Source organism: Zonotrichia leucophrys, unplaced genomic scaffold (genome assembly GCF_028769735.1).
Source record: "Zonotrichia leucophrys gambelii isolate GWCS_2022_RI unplaced genomic scaffold, RI_Zleu_2.0 Scaffold_45_405039, whole genome shotgun sequence".
Classification (NCBI taxonomy): domain Eukaryota; kingdom Metazoa; phylum Chordata; class Aves; order Passeriformes; family Passerellidae; genus Zonotrichia; species Zonotrichia leucophrys.
Window position 1 is genome coordinate 256,623 of NW_026992250.1, and position 15,066 is coordinate 271,688.

General features: G+C 45.2%; 1 protein-coding gene across 1 annotated transcript in view; it reads left to right on the forward strand.

Annotated features, from left to right (window-relative positions):
• The first annotated feature begins 921 nt into the window (after positions 1-921).
• The window catches only part of LOC135460428 (SET-binding protein-like), a 65,187-nt gene continuing 51,042 nt past the window's right edge, over positions 922-15,066 (forward strand). The window contains 1 exon segment of the mRNA XM_064737245.1: positions 922-1,056. Within this exon segment, the coding sequence (XP_064593315.1) occupies positions 922-1,056 (135 nt within the window).

Here is a 15,066-nt window from a genome sequence, read left to right on the forward strand (position 1 = left end):
AACTGAGCCAAACGGCCCAGACCCGGCCCGCGAGGCGGCCTCTGTGTTCTCACAACCCAGCATCCTGCTGCCAATGCCTGGGCAGCACGAGTGACCAAACGCTTCCTCCTCCCTTGACTACCAGTACAGACCAGCACCTGGGGAAGAGAAGCTTTCCCGAGAATCGTCATCTCGGATCTGGGGATGTTTTGTCCCCACAGCAAGCGAGCAATGGTTGCTTTACGCTGTTTCTCTTGCCCCTGCAATGCCAATGCAAAAGGTGTTCCCCCTTTCTGCCCCTTGGCACCACCCCAACCCCCTCTGGGCTGGGGACCCGAGGCAGAACTCCCGGGAGCCACCTCCCCCACGCTGCTGGGGCGCGCGAGGGACGTCAGCCACTGTAACCCCCAACGAGAACCTCCCGACCAAATACGAACAGGCCTGCCAAAATTGCTGAGTTTGAAAGCAGGCAGCCAGGCTGCGCCCGAACTCAGCTGTCGGGCCATGCCTCATTCACGGAAGGAGAGGCCGATGCCCCCTTCCCCTGTCCCAACTCCCCCTGCAGGGGCAGCCCCAGGACAGCCCGAAAAACTCGGGGGGGGGGGGGGGAAGTCACGCTGGGTGCAGGTGCCGCGGCAACCGTTGCTGGGGGCGGCAGGACCGCGGGCAGCTCCGAAGACGGTTCCAAGGGCTGGGCGCTGTTTTCAGCATCATCTTGAACTGGGACCGGTTTGGCGGAAGGCAGCGAGGCCGCCGGGGAAGCAGGTGGGGGCGGCAGGGGTGAGAGAGGTGCGTGGGAAAGCGCCGCTGTTGCCTCACTCGGCTCCGGGAGCGGGAGCGCAGGCGCAAGCTCTGTCCCTGCGGGAGAGGATGGCGGGGGCGGCACGGGGTCGGCCCCCGCCGCTGCTGCTGACACAGTTGTGAATGCAACTGCCGGCTGCGATGCAGAGGGAGCGGGCGCAGGGGTGGCAGCAGCTTCTGCCCCTGGCTCCGGGATCGGCCATGCAGACGCAGTCGCTGAAACAGCCAGAGCCGGGGGCAGGGCCGCCCAGGGAGGTGGCCGCACCCGCGGGGCTGGTCGGGGCTGCCCCGCGGGCCCAGGAGGCGGCACCCTCTCAGTCCACTCTATTACACAATACTGCATAACCTTATCTTCACCCTTGGTGATAGGGTCACAGCTCCACCGGACAAGTCCTCTTCTCCGGGGGCTATCGAGGGGGCATCCTTTCATCTCTCCCTCTTTGGGGATTCTTTACTTACTTTTAGTCCCGTCTTTCTAGCAGCCCTTCTCACACAAGTAGATAAAAATAATCAAGTCAGTGTTCCAAAAAGGCTGTGCAACTTAGACTGGAGCTGTGCTTGTTTACCTTTCTTGTGCATAAAGATTAGAGGAGATGGACTCAGTGCTGGGGAAATGGTTTTAAGCCAGCTGAGGTAATTTGCGGTGCTCACCTCTGTTACGATGGGAATATAGAGGTGTAGGCATTTCTATTTACTTACCAAGTCAGTGAGCACTCAGTCTGGGTTCAATGTAATTAATTTTAATGTTGTGATTTTTATGTTCCTGTAATCCTGGAACAGTCCTTCAAAATCCATTTTTGCCAAGGTAAATATCTTTTCCTTTAAGTTAACTGAGGCATTCCTTTTTTACATCCCTGAATGAATAGGAGGCTACATTTCATTTTTAAGGATGTGTTCATGGACTCTGAGACACCTGAATGTTATCAAAGATCTGTCACTGCATCTCTGAAAGACTGAAATGAGCCTTATTACTGGCATCTCCTTCAGTAGGAAATGTGTGGTTAGAGGGGTGGTCCTTTGATGTGCAATTAAACCCAGGAAAAATAGTTTTGTGTAATGTATAAATAGAAAAGAGGAGACGTAAAGGTGCTGTTGAAATTTCTTGCTGCCAGTTTGGCATTCAAATATTAAAGGTGCATGCCACTACCTCTGTGAAAGAGTGAGTTGAGAAAAATGTCTGCTCCTTCCCAAATTCCAGCCCCTTAAAAATTACCATTTTATTTACCTTGTAACTACTTTCTTTTTAGTTGGAAAACAAAAAAAAACCCGAAACAAACAAAAAAATCCAAACCAACAAAAAGTCTGAGAGGCTGACTTGATTTGCCTTCCTAGCAAAAATGATTTTTTTATTAGAAGAAAATTATGGTTTCTCTCTAAGACAATGCTTTCATTATATTGTTTTTCTCTTTATCTCATGGTCTTTGAGCATCAAGGATAAGGCAGACAAGCACATTTTGATTAACCAGACAAATGGAAGCTACAGTATTTGAATGAACTTCTGCCATTACTGTCTGCCATATCTGAAGGCCTGACTGATCTCCTGACAGTTTTACATTCACGTAACTCCATGGACGGAGTGGAGCTATCATGCTTTACATCAGTAGGAAATGCAATTTCATCTTCTGGAAGAAGCAAAAAGAGTTGATGCTGATGGATGAGGAAAGCTATTCAAATTCAGAACTACAGGGGAAAATATAGTGGAGAAAACAGGGATGACAAAGGGTGCAGTTATCACCCTACCATGACCTGTCTTAAGAATGTGAACATCTAGTCCCAGCTGGACTTCCAAGCTCCCTGTATAGCTGAAACAGAGCTCTGGGCACAGGAGAGAGCCATGTCCACTAGATATCCTAACCACCACTATGGCTATCTCTACTATCTGAATGATGTTTGCACAAAGGTTGAATCAGGTCATTGTAAAGATGGGTGGGGCCTCTTAGGTTGTCATATCCAGCTCACAGTGAGTGCATCCCGTGTCCTGTAATCCTCTCAACACAAATCTATTAAGTCCTGACTTAACCTTCATTTGGTTGGTTGTTCCCACTACTTCTTCCAGTCTATACCCTAAATTTATTCATACCCTCTTCTTTCAGGTTCTCAGAGAGCAAATGAGCCTAAAGAGCTTTCTAACCTCCCTGTTATTAAATCTCTGATATATCAGTAGACAGAAAATGTCTCTGTCTGTTTGGACTCACACAAGCCAAGAAAGATTTTCCTCTCTTTAGAGGAGCCCAGTGGCAGGCTGCATGACTTCCAGCTGGCTGGTCCTCATCCTGCTGAATTGCTAAAAGGTGTTTGGAAACTCAAATCATCCTCCCATGTTGGAACCCTGGTTGCTGAGAATTTTAGACTTTCTGTGCTGACAGGCACTGATCCCCAAGAGAACACTGCATTTGACCTGAGGCCGTGGAGAAGGCTTCCAAAATTGAATGGTAGAACTGGGATTATAGGTGTGTAGTTTGAATATAAGTGTATAATGTCATATGGTGGAAAACTTAAGAGTTTAATGTTTTAGACTATAGTAATATATATAAAGCAAGATGAAGGTTTTAGGGTGGAGGCTAGTCCTTCTTCTTCACCTTCTTCCTCATGGGTTTGGGTGGTATTGTGTAATTGGATAAAAAAGTCCGCATTGTGGGCCACAGGTGGTTGGTTATTGGGTCAACAGTAAAAATAATTTAGGTGTCATTTCTTAATTGGACAGTTTATCATTAAAAGGCCTCGTAGAGAGAGAGATAGGGCTCCATTTTTAGTTTGTTAGTGTGAAGTGCTGTAGAACTCACAATTTGTGAGACTGTAATATAGATGAGAAATAATAAACATCTGAGTCCGAACAAGAAATACTGTCTCACAGATTTAATCCTGACCTTGGCAAAAAAGAATCAAAGAATCCACACTCCCTCATAATATGAAAAAAAAATTATAGAAGAGTGTGTTCTGAAAGGCCACCTGTCCTTTTTTATGAATTTGCAATAATTTTGTAAGATTTTGCCATGCATGACTTTGTGGCTGCCACAGGGAAAAAAAGTGTGACAAAACCTGCTAGTTTAGTTTTGTGCCTTCTTAGATGTTGGTAAAACTCATTGAAAGCTTGTTGGTAGAGCTTTAAAATAGTTTGTAAGGGGAAAAGGGACAAAACCAGGCTTGCCAGTGATGATCGATAGGATGGTGTTCTAAAACTTGAGTAAACGAACACTGATGGGATCCCTCAATCTGGTTCATGAGGTGTTGGATACAATATACCACACCTGAAATGTTTCTACATTAATGCATGCAGCACGAAGAACAAACAAACGGAGTGCAAGGCTTTGATCCAGTCCCTGAGATTTGACATCATTGGCATAAGTGAAAGCTGGTGGGACGAGTCCTGTGACTGGAGTGCCCTGTTGGACAGTTGCAGAATATTCACAAGGGATAGAGGGCAGAAGAGGTGGATGGGTGGCAGTGTATGTAATAGAAGGGTATGTATGGAGCTCACAGTTGGCAATGGCAGAGTTGAAAGTCTCTGGGTAAGAATCAAGGGTCAAACAAATAATGTGGATGCCATTGTGGGAGTCTACTATAGACCTCCTAGCCAGGACCATGACACCAGCAAATTATTCTTTTACGAACTAAGGGAAGCTTCCAAGTCAACTGACCTTGTCCTTATGGGAGACTTCGACTTGCTGGATATTAACTGGGAACACCATAGAGCTGGCAGAAAGAGGTCCAGAAGATTCGTAAAACACCTGGATGTGAACTTCATGATACAGATACTAAGGGAGCCGACTTGGGAAGATTCCCTCCTTGATTTATTGCCTGTTAACAGAGAGAGTGAAGCAGTAATTTGTGGTCATCTTGGCCACAGACATCACAAAGCAATTGAGTTTAGAATCTCTGCTGACAGCAGGAAAAGTACCAGCAAAAATTCAACCCTGGACATGAGGAGAGCAGACTTCAGGATACTCAAGGAATTAGTAAATAAGGTCCCCTGGGAAAATACTTTTGAAGATGCTGGGGTCCATCAGTGCTGGTTACTTTTTAAGTACCACCTCCTAAGGGCACAGTATCATGTGAAAAGGGAAGGCTTTCTCGACCCTTAGTGTGGGGAAATTTGCTGGACCCTTTAATTTGTCTGTAAGTGTCACAGGAAAGTCGAGGCCCTTGTACCTGACCAGTCTGTCAGCATCCTGTTAGGGGGATCCTTCACTGAGCAGTCCTCTTGGATTGGAGGGTGGTTTGACTGACTTAGGGAAACACACCAACAGCATAAGGGAGACCCCTCAGCAGGTCTTCCTCTTTATTAGAGTGCGTTACCTGCTGCCAGTGACTGCCAGTGTCTGCAAAGGATACACACTAAGAGTTTATGGAATAACACTATTAATATAAAATTGTGACAGGTTAAGGCTCAAAGGTTGTTGGTGATAAGGTCTGACTGCAAAAATATATTTGAAGGAATCTACAGACAAGCTCTAATCCCTAATAAAATGTTCAGCATGCATAGAGTATGCTTCTTACCCAATAGGTGTCCCTACGGAGGAGAAGACAGGTTCAGCCCGTCAACTGATCCTAGCAGTTACAATGGAGTCTTCCCTAACTTTCCCCCCATTCTCGAGTTATTTTTATACCACTTCTTTGTGTTTAAGTAGAGCTTGAGTGACTCTAGTCATACATACCTTTATTACTGATTGGTGCAAAATTCTCTCACTTTGCTTTTGAAGATACAGTCAAAAGAATATAGAGTAAATGCCCAACTGGGGAGTGGTCATATATAGTAGAAACAGGCAATCCCCCAGCCGGGGAATAATGTGCATTGACTAATGATTTCAGAAAGCTGAACAATTGCTTTCTTAAGCTATACTATATTACACTATTACTATACTAAATTACATACTAAAGAGATACTATACTAAAAAATACTAAAGAAAAACCTGTGACTGTCTGGAGACAGTCACAACACACATGGATCCAATTGGTCAAGGAATCAAAACAACCTTCACCTGTGTCCAATTAACAAATCACTTTGGGTAAACAATCTCCATAACACATTCTACATGTGCCAAACAACAGGAGCAGTGAATTGAGATATTAATTGTTTTCTCTTCTTCTCTGAGCTTTCTCTGCCTTCCTCAGGAAAAATCCTTGGGAAAGTTGTGCCTGCTGCTCTCTGTGAAGAGAGCTGTGGCCACAGTCATACCTTGGAGACAGGTAACTCTGGAATGGAGGTATATGTTAATATTATTATTAGGCTTTAATGAAGCAAGTTCATCTAAGAAGAGGGATTTTGCCACAGTTGCTGGCTCAGCAGCAGGACATCTCCTCTCTCACCTAGTTGACAGGTGCTATGCAGTTTATTGGCTGCAAAGTACCATCGTCTTCCCTTCCCTGAAGGGATTTCTACAGAGCCTGGCTGCAGTTTCTCCACTCTGCTCCGCTCTTCATTCCATCCCCCTTAGCAGCTGGGGGGGGGGGGGGCAATCATAATGGAATAGGTTTCAAGTCATGCCAACCGCATGTATAAACACATCATGTGGTGGGTGAGCAACTGGCTCACAGGTTGGGTGGAAAGATGTCACAGATATCTTTTCATTAAAATCCTTCTTTAGGATTTTTCCTTCTGAGAAGCTGAGAGGCCTCAGAAACAAAATGTAAACAATGGTTATCTGCTGCTGTAGAATGCAACAGGTGGATCCGTGATTGTTCTTGTGTGGATGTTTGGAATTAATGACCGGTCACGGCAGAGCTGGCTCTCTCTCTCTGTCCGAGCCACAGACCTTTGTTTTCATTATTCTTTTTCTATTCTTAGCTTAGCTAGCGTTCTGAGATGAAACTTTTCCTTCTATTCTTTTTAGTATAGTTATAATGTAATATATATAATAAAATAATAAATGAAGTCTTCTGAACATGGAGTCAACATTCTCGTCTCTTCCCTCACCTGAAAACCCCTGTGAACACGGTCACACATGCCACAGCAGGTGGATGCCAGAGGAAGCTGTGATTCACTGGGAGACCTGAATAGAGAGAGTGGGCCCCTGCTTCCAGAGATAGAGGGTCCTTGATTCCAAACTAGAGCAGCCTATCCTTAGAAGACTGCACTCAGTGGATGAGTGACTCATGCCACAGCAGTTTTGGAACGACTGTTTGCCCATGGATGGGACTCACATTGCAGCACTTTTGGCAGGACTGCTGCTCACAAGATTAGAGCAACACTGGAGAAGTTCACAGAGAACTATCTCCCATGGGAGTGTTATAGATGAATAATGAGACGGTTGGTTCTCACAATTAAGGGGTGAACATTATAAGTATGTTAAGAGAAGTTTTATAGATGTATAGTTATGTTACTGCAATGTGTCCCCCCCCCCCCCCCACCATTTTTATCCCAGGATGGTCTTGGTAGTCTGAGCATTTGGGGGAGGGGCAGGCTTATTATTAAGAGGCGCAGCATAGCAACACCTGACCTCCAGTCAAGTTACAAGAAAGCAGTCTACACCAATGGACAGTGATGAAGAGTTAACAGACAGACTTTGGGAAGAGCTAGGGTTACCTGTTGCAACACGAAGGGTGTAAAAGGTAGAACAGCCATTTTGTGGATGAGCCAGCCATGTGGCTACCAGCCACGAGGGGGGGGGCTCCCAGTGCTGTAATTTTTTCCTTATTTAGTCCTTTTGTTGTAATTTTTGTAAAGGTTTTAACAAAGCTTTTAAAATTTTGAGAAGTGAGCAGTCATTTCTCACAGGAGGGACCCCACAGCAAAGGAAGGACTCCTCTCCCTGAGCAAACAGAAGATCTTGAGTGATGAACTGACCAAAATCCCCACACCCTGGCTCACTGTACTGTCGGTGGGAAGGAGGGAGGAGTTGGGGGAAATAAAAGGTGTTTTAAGGGATTATTTTGCTTCTCATTATCCTCCTCTGACTTTAAACCTTTAAATTTGAACCTGTTTTGCCCTTGGAGCGTTTTCTTCTGGTCCTCATCTCAACTCATGAGCCCTTTGTTAATTTTTTTTGTCCCCTCTCCTCTGCCCAACTGAGAGCAAGAGAGGGGTGAGCGAATGGCTTTCATGGGTGCCTGGCGTTTGACCAGTGTCAAACCATGACAGATTTGCAGCTGCCCACTGGAACACAAGAAGAAATGCTCAATTTTGAGCTGTTACATGAGGTCGTGGGTTGGAGACAGACACACAACACACTGAAGATCATGAGACAAACAGCCTGTTTTATTGTTCAGACCTTCTTTATATAGGGGGTTTGGATTTCTGGGCTTGGACAGCTCATTGGATGGGATCTCTCTCCGCCCAGATCTCTAGCCAGTGGTGTGCCTGCATCTAAGCTTGAACAGGGTTGGCTGAGGGTCTCCTGTATAGGTATGAATCCAACCTATTGTACTGTGACATCGAGAAGAAATATGATCTGGGCCAGGATTATTTATTCATGTGTTGAAGCCAGAATCTAAGTTTTTTTCTTCCTTTTGAAGGGTTTTCTTCCCCAGTAACATGTGTTCATGCATGTCTAGGCAGCAGAAACTGAAGAGAAAGCTTTTGCAAGAGAAACAAATCACCTGGAGCTTTGTGAGTTTTTAGGAGCTCCTTGTGAAGGACCAAAACAAAGTCTGATTTTTCAGAAGGCAGGTACCTGTTCCATTTTCCACTCAGTGCTGCCAGATTTATTAATTCAGTTTTTAAAATCTCAGGTTGACCTTTTCCTAGGCACCAAAGTTCTGTTATCAGCATTGTCTGATGTACTTTCAAGTATAAACCTAAGTTAAAGGAGGTATGAATTCAGGCCTGCCCTTCCTCTGACCTGTGTGGTTACAAGAAGGCCCACTTAACATGCAATATCATTGCTATATGTCCTGGTTTAGGGCAAATTTGGGAGAAAACCTCCAAAGGGGGCCCCTCCAGAAAGCAAACCCACACGGCCCCTCCCCCCAACCAGTTTGGGAAGGATTCCTCAGAGAGAAGTGGAAAGAATCTGTTTATTTAACAGGCAAAGCGCCTCCCAGCAGACAAAATGAACAATACCCGATGACAAAAGTCTTTCACGACTCTGAAAAAGATGACAAATTCAGAAAGTCTCTCCTGGGAGTGGTCGCTCGGTTATCAGTCCCTCTGGCGCTGGGAATAGCTGCTGCAGGCCACAAGGTGCAAACTCTTGGTGTTTCCCAGGTCCCAGTCCAGAGCAGGCTCAAGTGGTTCCAAGAGAAGGAAAGAAAAACAGTCCAGGGAAAATTCAGACTGCCTAGCTAAACTAACTAACAAGCAGAAGCAAAAGCAAGAGCAAAGCAGGAACAAGAGCTAAGCGAAAGCAAGAGCAACAAGCAAAAGCTGCCCTGTGTACTGCCCCCATCTCTGTGTCCCGACAACTGTTCGCGGAGTGAGCAGGCTGATAAAAAAACAAAACAAAACTTTGCTCTTCAGAGCCAGTCTTGAAGGCACAGAACATAATATCCAGCATAAACAGAACACACAATTGAGGATACAAGCCTCACCCTAAGACACTATAGCAGAGTGCTGTGCCTGAGCTAATAACCTCTGCATGCCTTGGACACACCACCTGGTGACCCAGCATCTTGCCAACACAGGTGGCAAGCAGAGTAAATGCCCATATATGTTCAAGCAGTCACAGATTCATCCCATGGATTTCCAATGAGATGCTAGTTCCTTGTCGCCAAAATTGCTACCAAAGATGGCTTACAAGTTCCTAGACCACACAGAGGTATTACTTGGTATTTTGGTGAGATTTAATCTCACTTGAGAGTTAGGGGTGGCCCTCAGATTAAAGCGAGCACTTCCCAAGACTCTAAGTGACATCATTAGTTAAGAAAAGCTTTTCTTTTCTTTTCTTTTCTTTTCTTTTCTTTTCTTTTCTTTTCTTTTCTTTTCTTTTCTTTTCTTTTCTTTTCTTTTCTTTTCTTTTCTTTTCTTTTCTTTTCTTTTCTTTTCTTTTCTTTTCTTTTCTTTTTCCTATGAAAAAGATAACAAAGGATGGTATGTCCCCAGAGCACACTCTGATGTGTTACTGTGGATACCAACCCCATAAATGCTCCCAATGCTATTAATTTTTAAAACAAACTTGCTGATTGAGGTTCTGTCTGCCTTTAAATTGTCTCCACAAGGAGACTGTGTACTAATTAATCCACAGAAACAATTATGTACTTTTTTTCAACTTTCAGGGTGATTAAAATATGAAAATGAAGAGCAAAATAGTGCAGGTGTTTTAAAATCACAGCAGGCAACAATAAGTGATGTGGGAACAGCTGCTTATCTCTCCAGATAAAGCCTCTTAATAAGGAATTGCACTTGAGGAGCCATTACACAGATGGTTCTGCAAATGATTTAGAGGGGGCATTGTAGTATTAACTTTGATTTGCCATCCAGATTCTGGAAAAGCTGTATGTGTGTTATCTCTTTAAAAAGGTGCATTTGGAGCAGAAGGGGGCCATCCCTTGTAAGCAATCAGATTTTTTTCAGATGTTAGGTTTCCCTAATTGTATTACTATTGCTACTATATTATTTTCCAATATTCCTAAGCTCCTAATTTGGCTGCTGGCATGTCCTTCCATTTTTTTGTTTGGGATTGGAAACAGCATGTTGATATAGACAGAAGCTCAGACAAGGGAAAGGGTGTAAGAGCCTGAACGGGAGATGCAGGACTTCAGGTGGCTCTTCAAAATGCATTTTATTGTATCCAAGATGTTACCGCAGTCCAGGGTCGTGGGTGACAGAGCCTGTGCCTACAAGCTGTCAGCTCCAGCTGCAGACAAACCTGAAGACCCTTTACTTTTGGTTACAATGCATTATATACTTTGCTGAGCATCTTAATACAGAGGAACCAATCTATACCTTTACTTTTACCTATAGCCTATCATAACTACTATCATTACCATATTCATGTTACTATTCTCCAATCACAAAAAGTTAGTACATTACAGTTTAAGCTAGAAGTTGTTTTTCAGTTTTCTTGCAGTGGAAAATTCTGAGACCTTTTTTCTACTTGCAACATTGGCAGAATTGTTTGCCTGTGGAATCTTTTTGCTTGGTAAAAACATCTTCTGTTTGAGGTGGGTTTATCCTTTGCTCTAAGCCATAAAAACCCCTTCTAACTAACATACCCTTTAGCCTTCTTAGTTATCCTGTAAGACTGGCTCAGCAATTCTTTTCTTCTATATCAACACTTGCTTTCATTTCTATTCCTTCTTCAGATTCTACATTCAAAAATCTTTCTGCCAAGCACACATATCTGTGAGACTTTGTTGTCTAACTTTCATCCGTCCCAACAAAAGGGGAGGCAGAATGAGACATCCAGAAGTTAAATGAAAAGAGTGCCTGAGGGATGGATTCTGCTGCTGAGTACTACTTGCAGAGTAGAGTACTGCTCATCATGGAACTGATACAGTCCCATCTCCTCAGCTGCAAGGGCTGCATGCCAGATTAAAACTGTTAAGAGGAGTAAGCTGTCCAGTTTTCGGCTGTTTGGAGGGCCTGGAAAGGCCCGGAGTGGCCTTGGGGCAGCCCGCGTATCAAAGGACGAGAAGAGGCTTCAGTTCTTCTTTCGGTCTCTATGTCTATTAATTGTTTATCTAAAAGATTTTCTTTCGGCCCGACAGAGGTCTGCTCAGCAGCCAGCCATGAGCACACAGTCCCCCCTCCGGGGCGGTCACCTATCTTTATACCCAAAGTTGCGTATACAATATTTATCATTTTTCCCCAATACCTTTCACCCTTATTGCCCGGTGCACTTTTAGTAATGACCAATCCCAAAGTGCCACCATCACCACAGAAGATGGAGGAGAAGAAGAAGAAGAAGAAGGACAGGACACGCCCCAATTCCTCCATCTTACTTCTCTAAACCCCCCTGTACAGAAATCCTAAACCCTGTGTCTCACCCTCTAATTAACTAATCCCTTCACCATTCACCCCGGTGAAATCCTCCTATCCTCATACAGGTGTCGTCTCTTGTGTAGGATCAAAGTCCAGCCACCAGACACTTCTGGCAACATTCCAGGACTCCCGAGCCCCCCAAGGGTGGTCTCGGTGACTCGGCACCTCAGTCCTGAGGTGCTGAGATCCCACAGTAAGCAACTCTGCAGGTGTGGGGTTGCAGAGGTCCGGCTAGGCAGGTGTAATTAGATAGTGTAAACAACTTATCTGTTCTTTGGCCATTACTCTTCAGTTGCCAGTGTATGAGATTGTCACAGTTTGACACTGGCACAATGCCAGTGCCCCCATGAAAATACTCTCTCTCTGGTGTCTGCTGTGAGATGTGACCCGGAATAAGCAAAGCAGGCTCCCACTTAGAAATAAAGAAGACTTTATTAACTAAACTACTAGGGAAAAAAGAGAAACACACAAGGAAAATGAAAACGTTACAAATACATAACTTCCTCCTCCCACCAAATCTCCAATACAATACATTCCCCAAATCACCAACTCTTGGTCCGGCACCACCCTTTAGAATACCCAATCTTCAGTTCATCAAGAGGAGAGGAGTCCTTCTTGTGCCATGGTGACCTGTTCCTTTCATGTCCAGTGCTCTCACCACTGAACATGGACCAGAGCTGCTTCTAGAATCATCTTTTAAGGATGCCTTGTCCCATTTGAAAAAGGGCACAGTCTCTCGTTCGGGACACCTGTCCCCCCCAAATTTTTCACCCCCTGGGGCCGAGGGGTACTACCACTGAACCCTCCTGGTTCCGAGGCACTGCCTCCCCCTGGAATGCAGTCTCCGCATCACAAGGAAACATGGTTCTGTCCATGGCTATACAAAAAGAGTCCAGCAAAAGAGCCACTCCACCATCTCTTCCACCCAAAGTGCTTCTCTATTCTCATCTCTCCCTTGCTCAGACCTTCAACACTTGCTCAATTCCCTCTTCATCCTCCATTCCATCTCCCCTCCAGGAAAGGTCAGTGCTCTGCAAAGTTTTCATTGTCCCCAAAGGAGTTAAAAGCTCCTACAAACGGCCGGACTCCTCTCCTCGCTGCACCACACCCCCCCTTCGCGGCAGGCCGAGCTGTGCCGGCAGCACATGATATCAAATTTCAAGGTAACAGTCCAGTCCCAGGCACCGGCCCTCTCTCTCTCTCCGTCTCCCTAAGATGGGGGGGGGGGGCTGCCCAATGGCTCCCGGTGTCTCTCTCTTCCACCTTTGGGCCAGGCCAGGCCTACCTCCCATCTCTGTCCCAGGCCTGGCCTACCTCACGGCCGCCTGGCTTTCCCCTCCCCCGCCCAGCAGTGGACAGCTGGGCAGGGGAGGGCTGACCTGCTTCCCTTGCCGAAATCCCAAGAGAGCCTCCCAGGCAAGAGCTCTGCTTTTAGCCCCTGTGTGTTCTCAGAGGCGTATCCAAATCACAGTGGCCAAACCAGGTGCCAATATTAAAATCTGAGCACCCATTGGCCTGACCACTTCATATCCCAGAAAACTTACTTCTTCTCAAACCATGTCAGAGATGTATCCTGCTCATGGGTCTACCCACCATTGCCAAAGCTGAGGACTGAAACTCATGAGTTTGGCATTCAAATTGCATCCTACTATGTAGTGGGTTGACCTTGACTAGATGCCAGGTGCCCACCAAACCACTCTGTCATTCCCTTTCCTAGTGGGAAAGGGGAGAGAAAAATAAGATAGAAAACAACTGGTAGGTTGAGATAAGTCTGTTTACTAAAGTAAGCAAAATCAAAAGTTTGTGTGCACATAGGCAAAGGGTGAAAAAAACCCCTCCACATCGGCAAGCAATGTTCACCACCTCCCAGGAAGCAGGGCTTCAGCACATGGAGAGGTTGGTCCAGAAGGCAAACACTGTAAATAACAAATACTCCCCCCCCTTCCTCCTCCTTCCCCTAGCTTTTATATATGAGCTGGTGTCATACGGAATGGAATATCCCTTTGTTTAATTTGGGTCAGCTGGCCTGGTTGTGTCCCCTCCCAGGGGACCCACTCCCAGCCCCTTGATGGAGGGGAAAAAATGTTGAGAGAGAGCACTGATGCTGTTCTAGCGCTGCTCAGCAGTAGCCAAAACACTGGTGTGTTTTCAACACCTTTCCTGCTACGAATGCAAAGCACAGCACTGTGAGGACTGCTAAGGAAAAATGAACTCTATTTCAGTCAGACCCAATACAATCTCCACCCCTTATTCCATACCATTTGTGTCATACTCAGATCCCACATGCTTTATATATTTTATAATTGTTCAATTTAATTTATTTCTCATTACTTGAATTCCTTCTTACCCACACATACAACTTAAACTACATCCTCAAACCATCTCTATACCAAATATACATTTTCATTAATGACTATCCCCCCATCCTTTCACAGAGAGTGGTGTCAGTACAGGGTGGGAAGCTGCTAGTTTTCATTGGGGTAGGCAAGGCACCCTTCTATCAGATGACACATCCCTTTGGCAGAGTTTATTGCTGTGGCAGCAGCTCTCTGGTCACAGAGAGCAACAGATGACTTTCCCAGGCATCGTCCTGGGAAAGGCTGTGAGAAGATCAGAGAAAAGAATGAGAAACAATTCTTATCTTAACTTGCTGCACCTAGTATTGTGAACATGTGGAATGTGTTATGGAGATTTGTTTACCAAAGGGTGGTTTCCTAATTAGGCAATGGTGATGGTGTTTTAATTAAAGGACCACTCAAGTACACCTGTATTACAACTGTCTATAAAAGAACAATGGGTTTATTAATAAAGATTATTATTAATCAACTTTCTGTAAATCATGAAGTTTATACTAATTATTACCCGGCTGGGGGCCCCTTACAACAACAGCTTGCCTGTTCAGGTATGAAGTCCCAGGTAATGGGAGGTGATAACCACCCTAGGAACTTGCCCAAGTCCCTGCCGCCCAGGAACTGGACACCTCAGGGCATATTTCAATATCTCCTCACCTAAAGTTTGTTTTCTCTTATACCAGGATGACACCAGATTCCACAAGCCCCATAGTGTGCCAAGAGTATTAACTAATATTATTAACAGAATGTCTCGGTTTGAGACAAATTAGGAGGAAGCATCTGGAAACGGCGTCCTCTCTGCTGCAAAGGCAGGTTTTGGCACTCCCCCCCCGATTCAAAATTAATTTCTTGGAGGAAAGCGAAAAAAATCTGTTTATTTAACAAACAGACTGCATGCAGGCACGGGAAAAAGAATGAATAATGTTAGATAATAAAACCTTCTTGTTGTAGAGAAAGCTGGTGGATTTTAGAGTCCTGCTAGGCTTCTCCCAAGGTCTGGAGCCGGGATGCGGTGTCCCTGCAGCCTCCCCTGCCGGGCTGCAGCGTGGGGCTCTGTCGCAATCCGTCCCAGTGAAT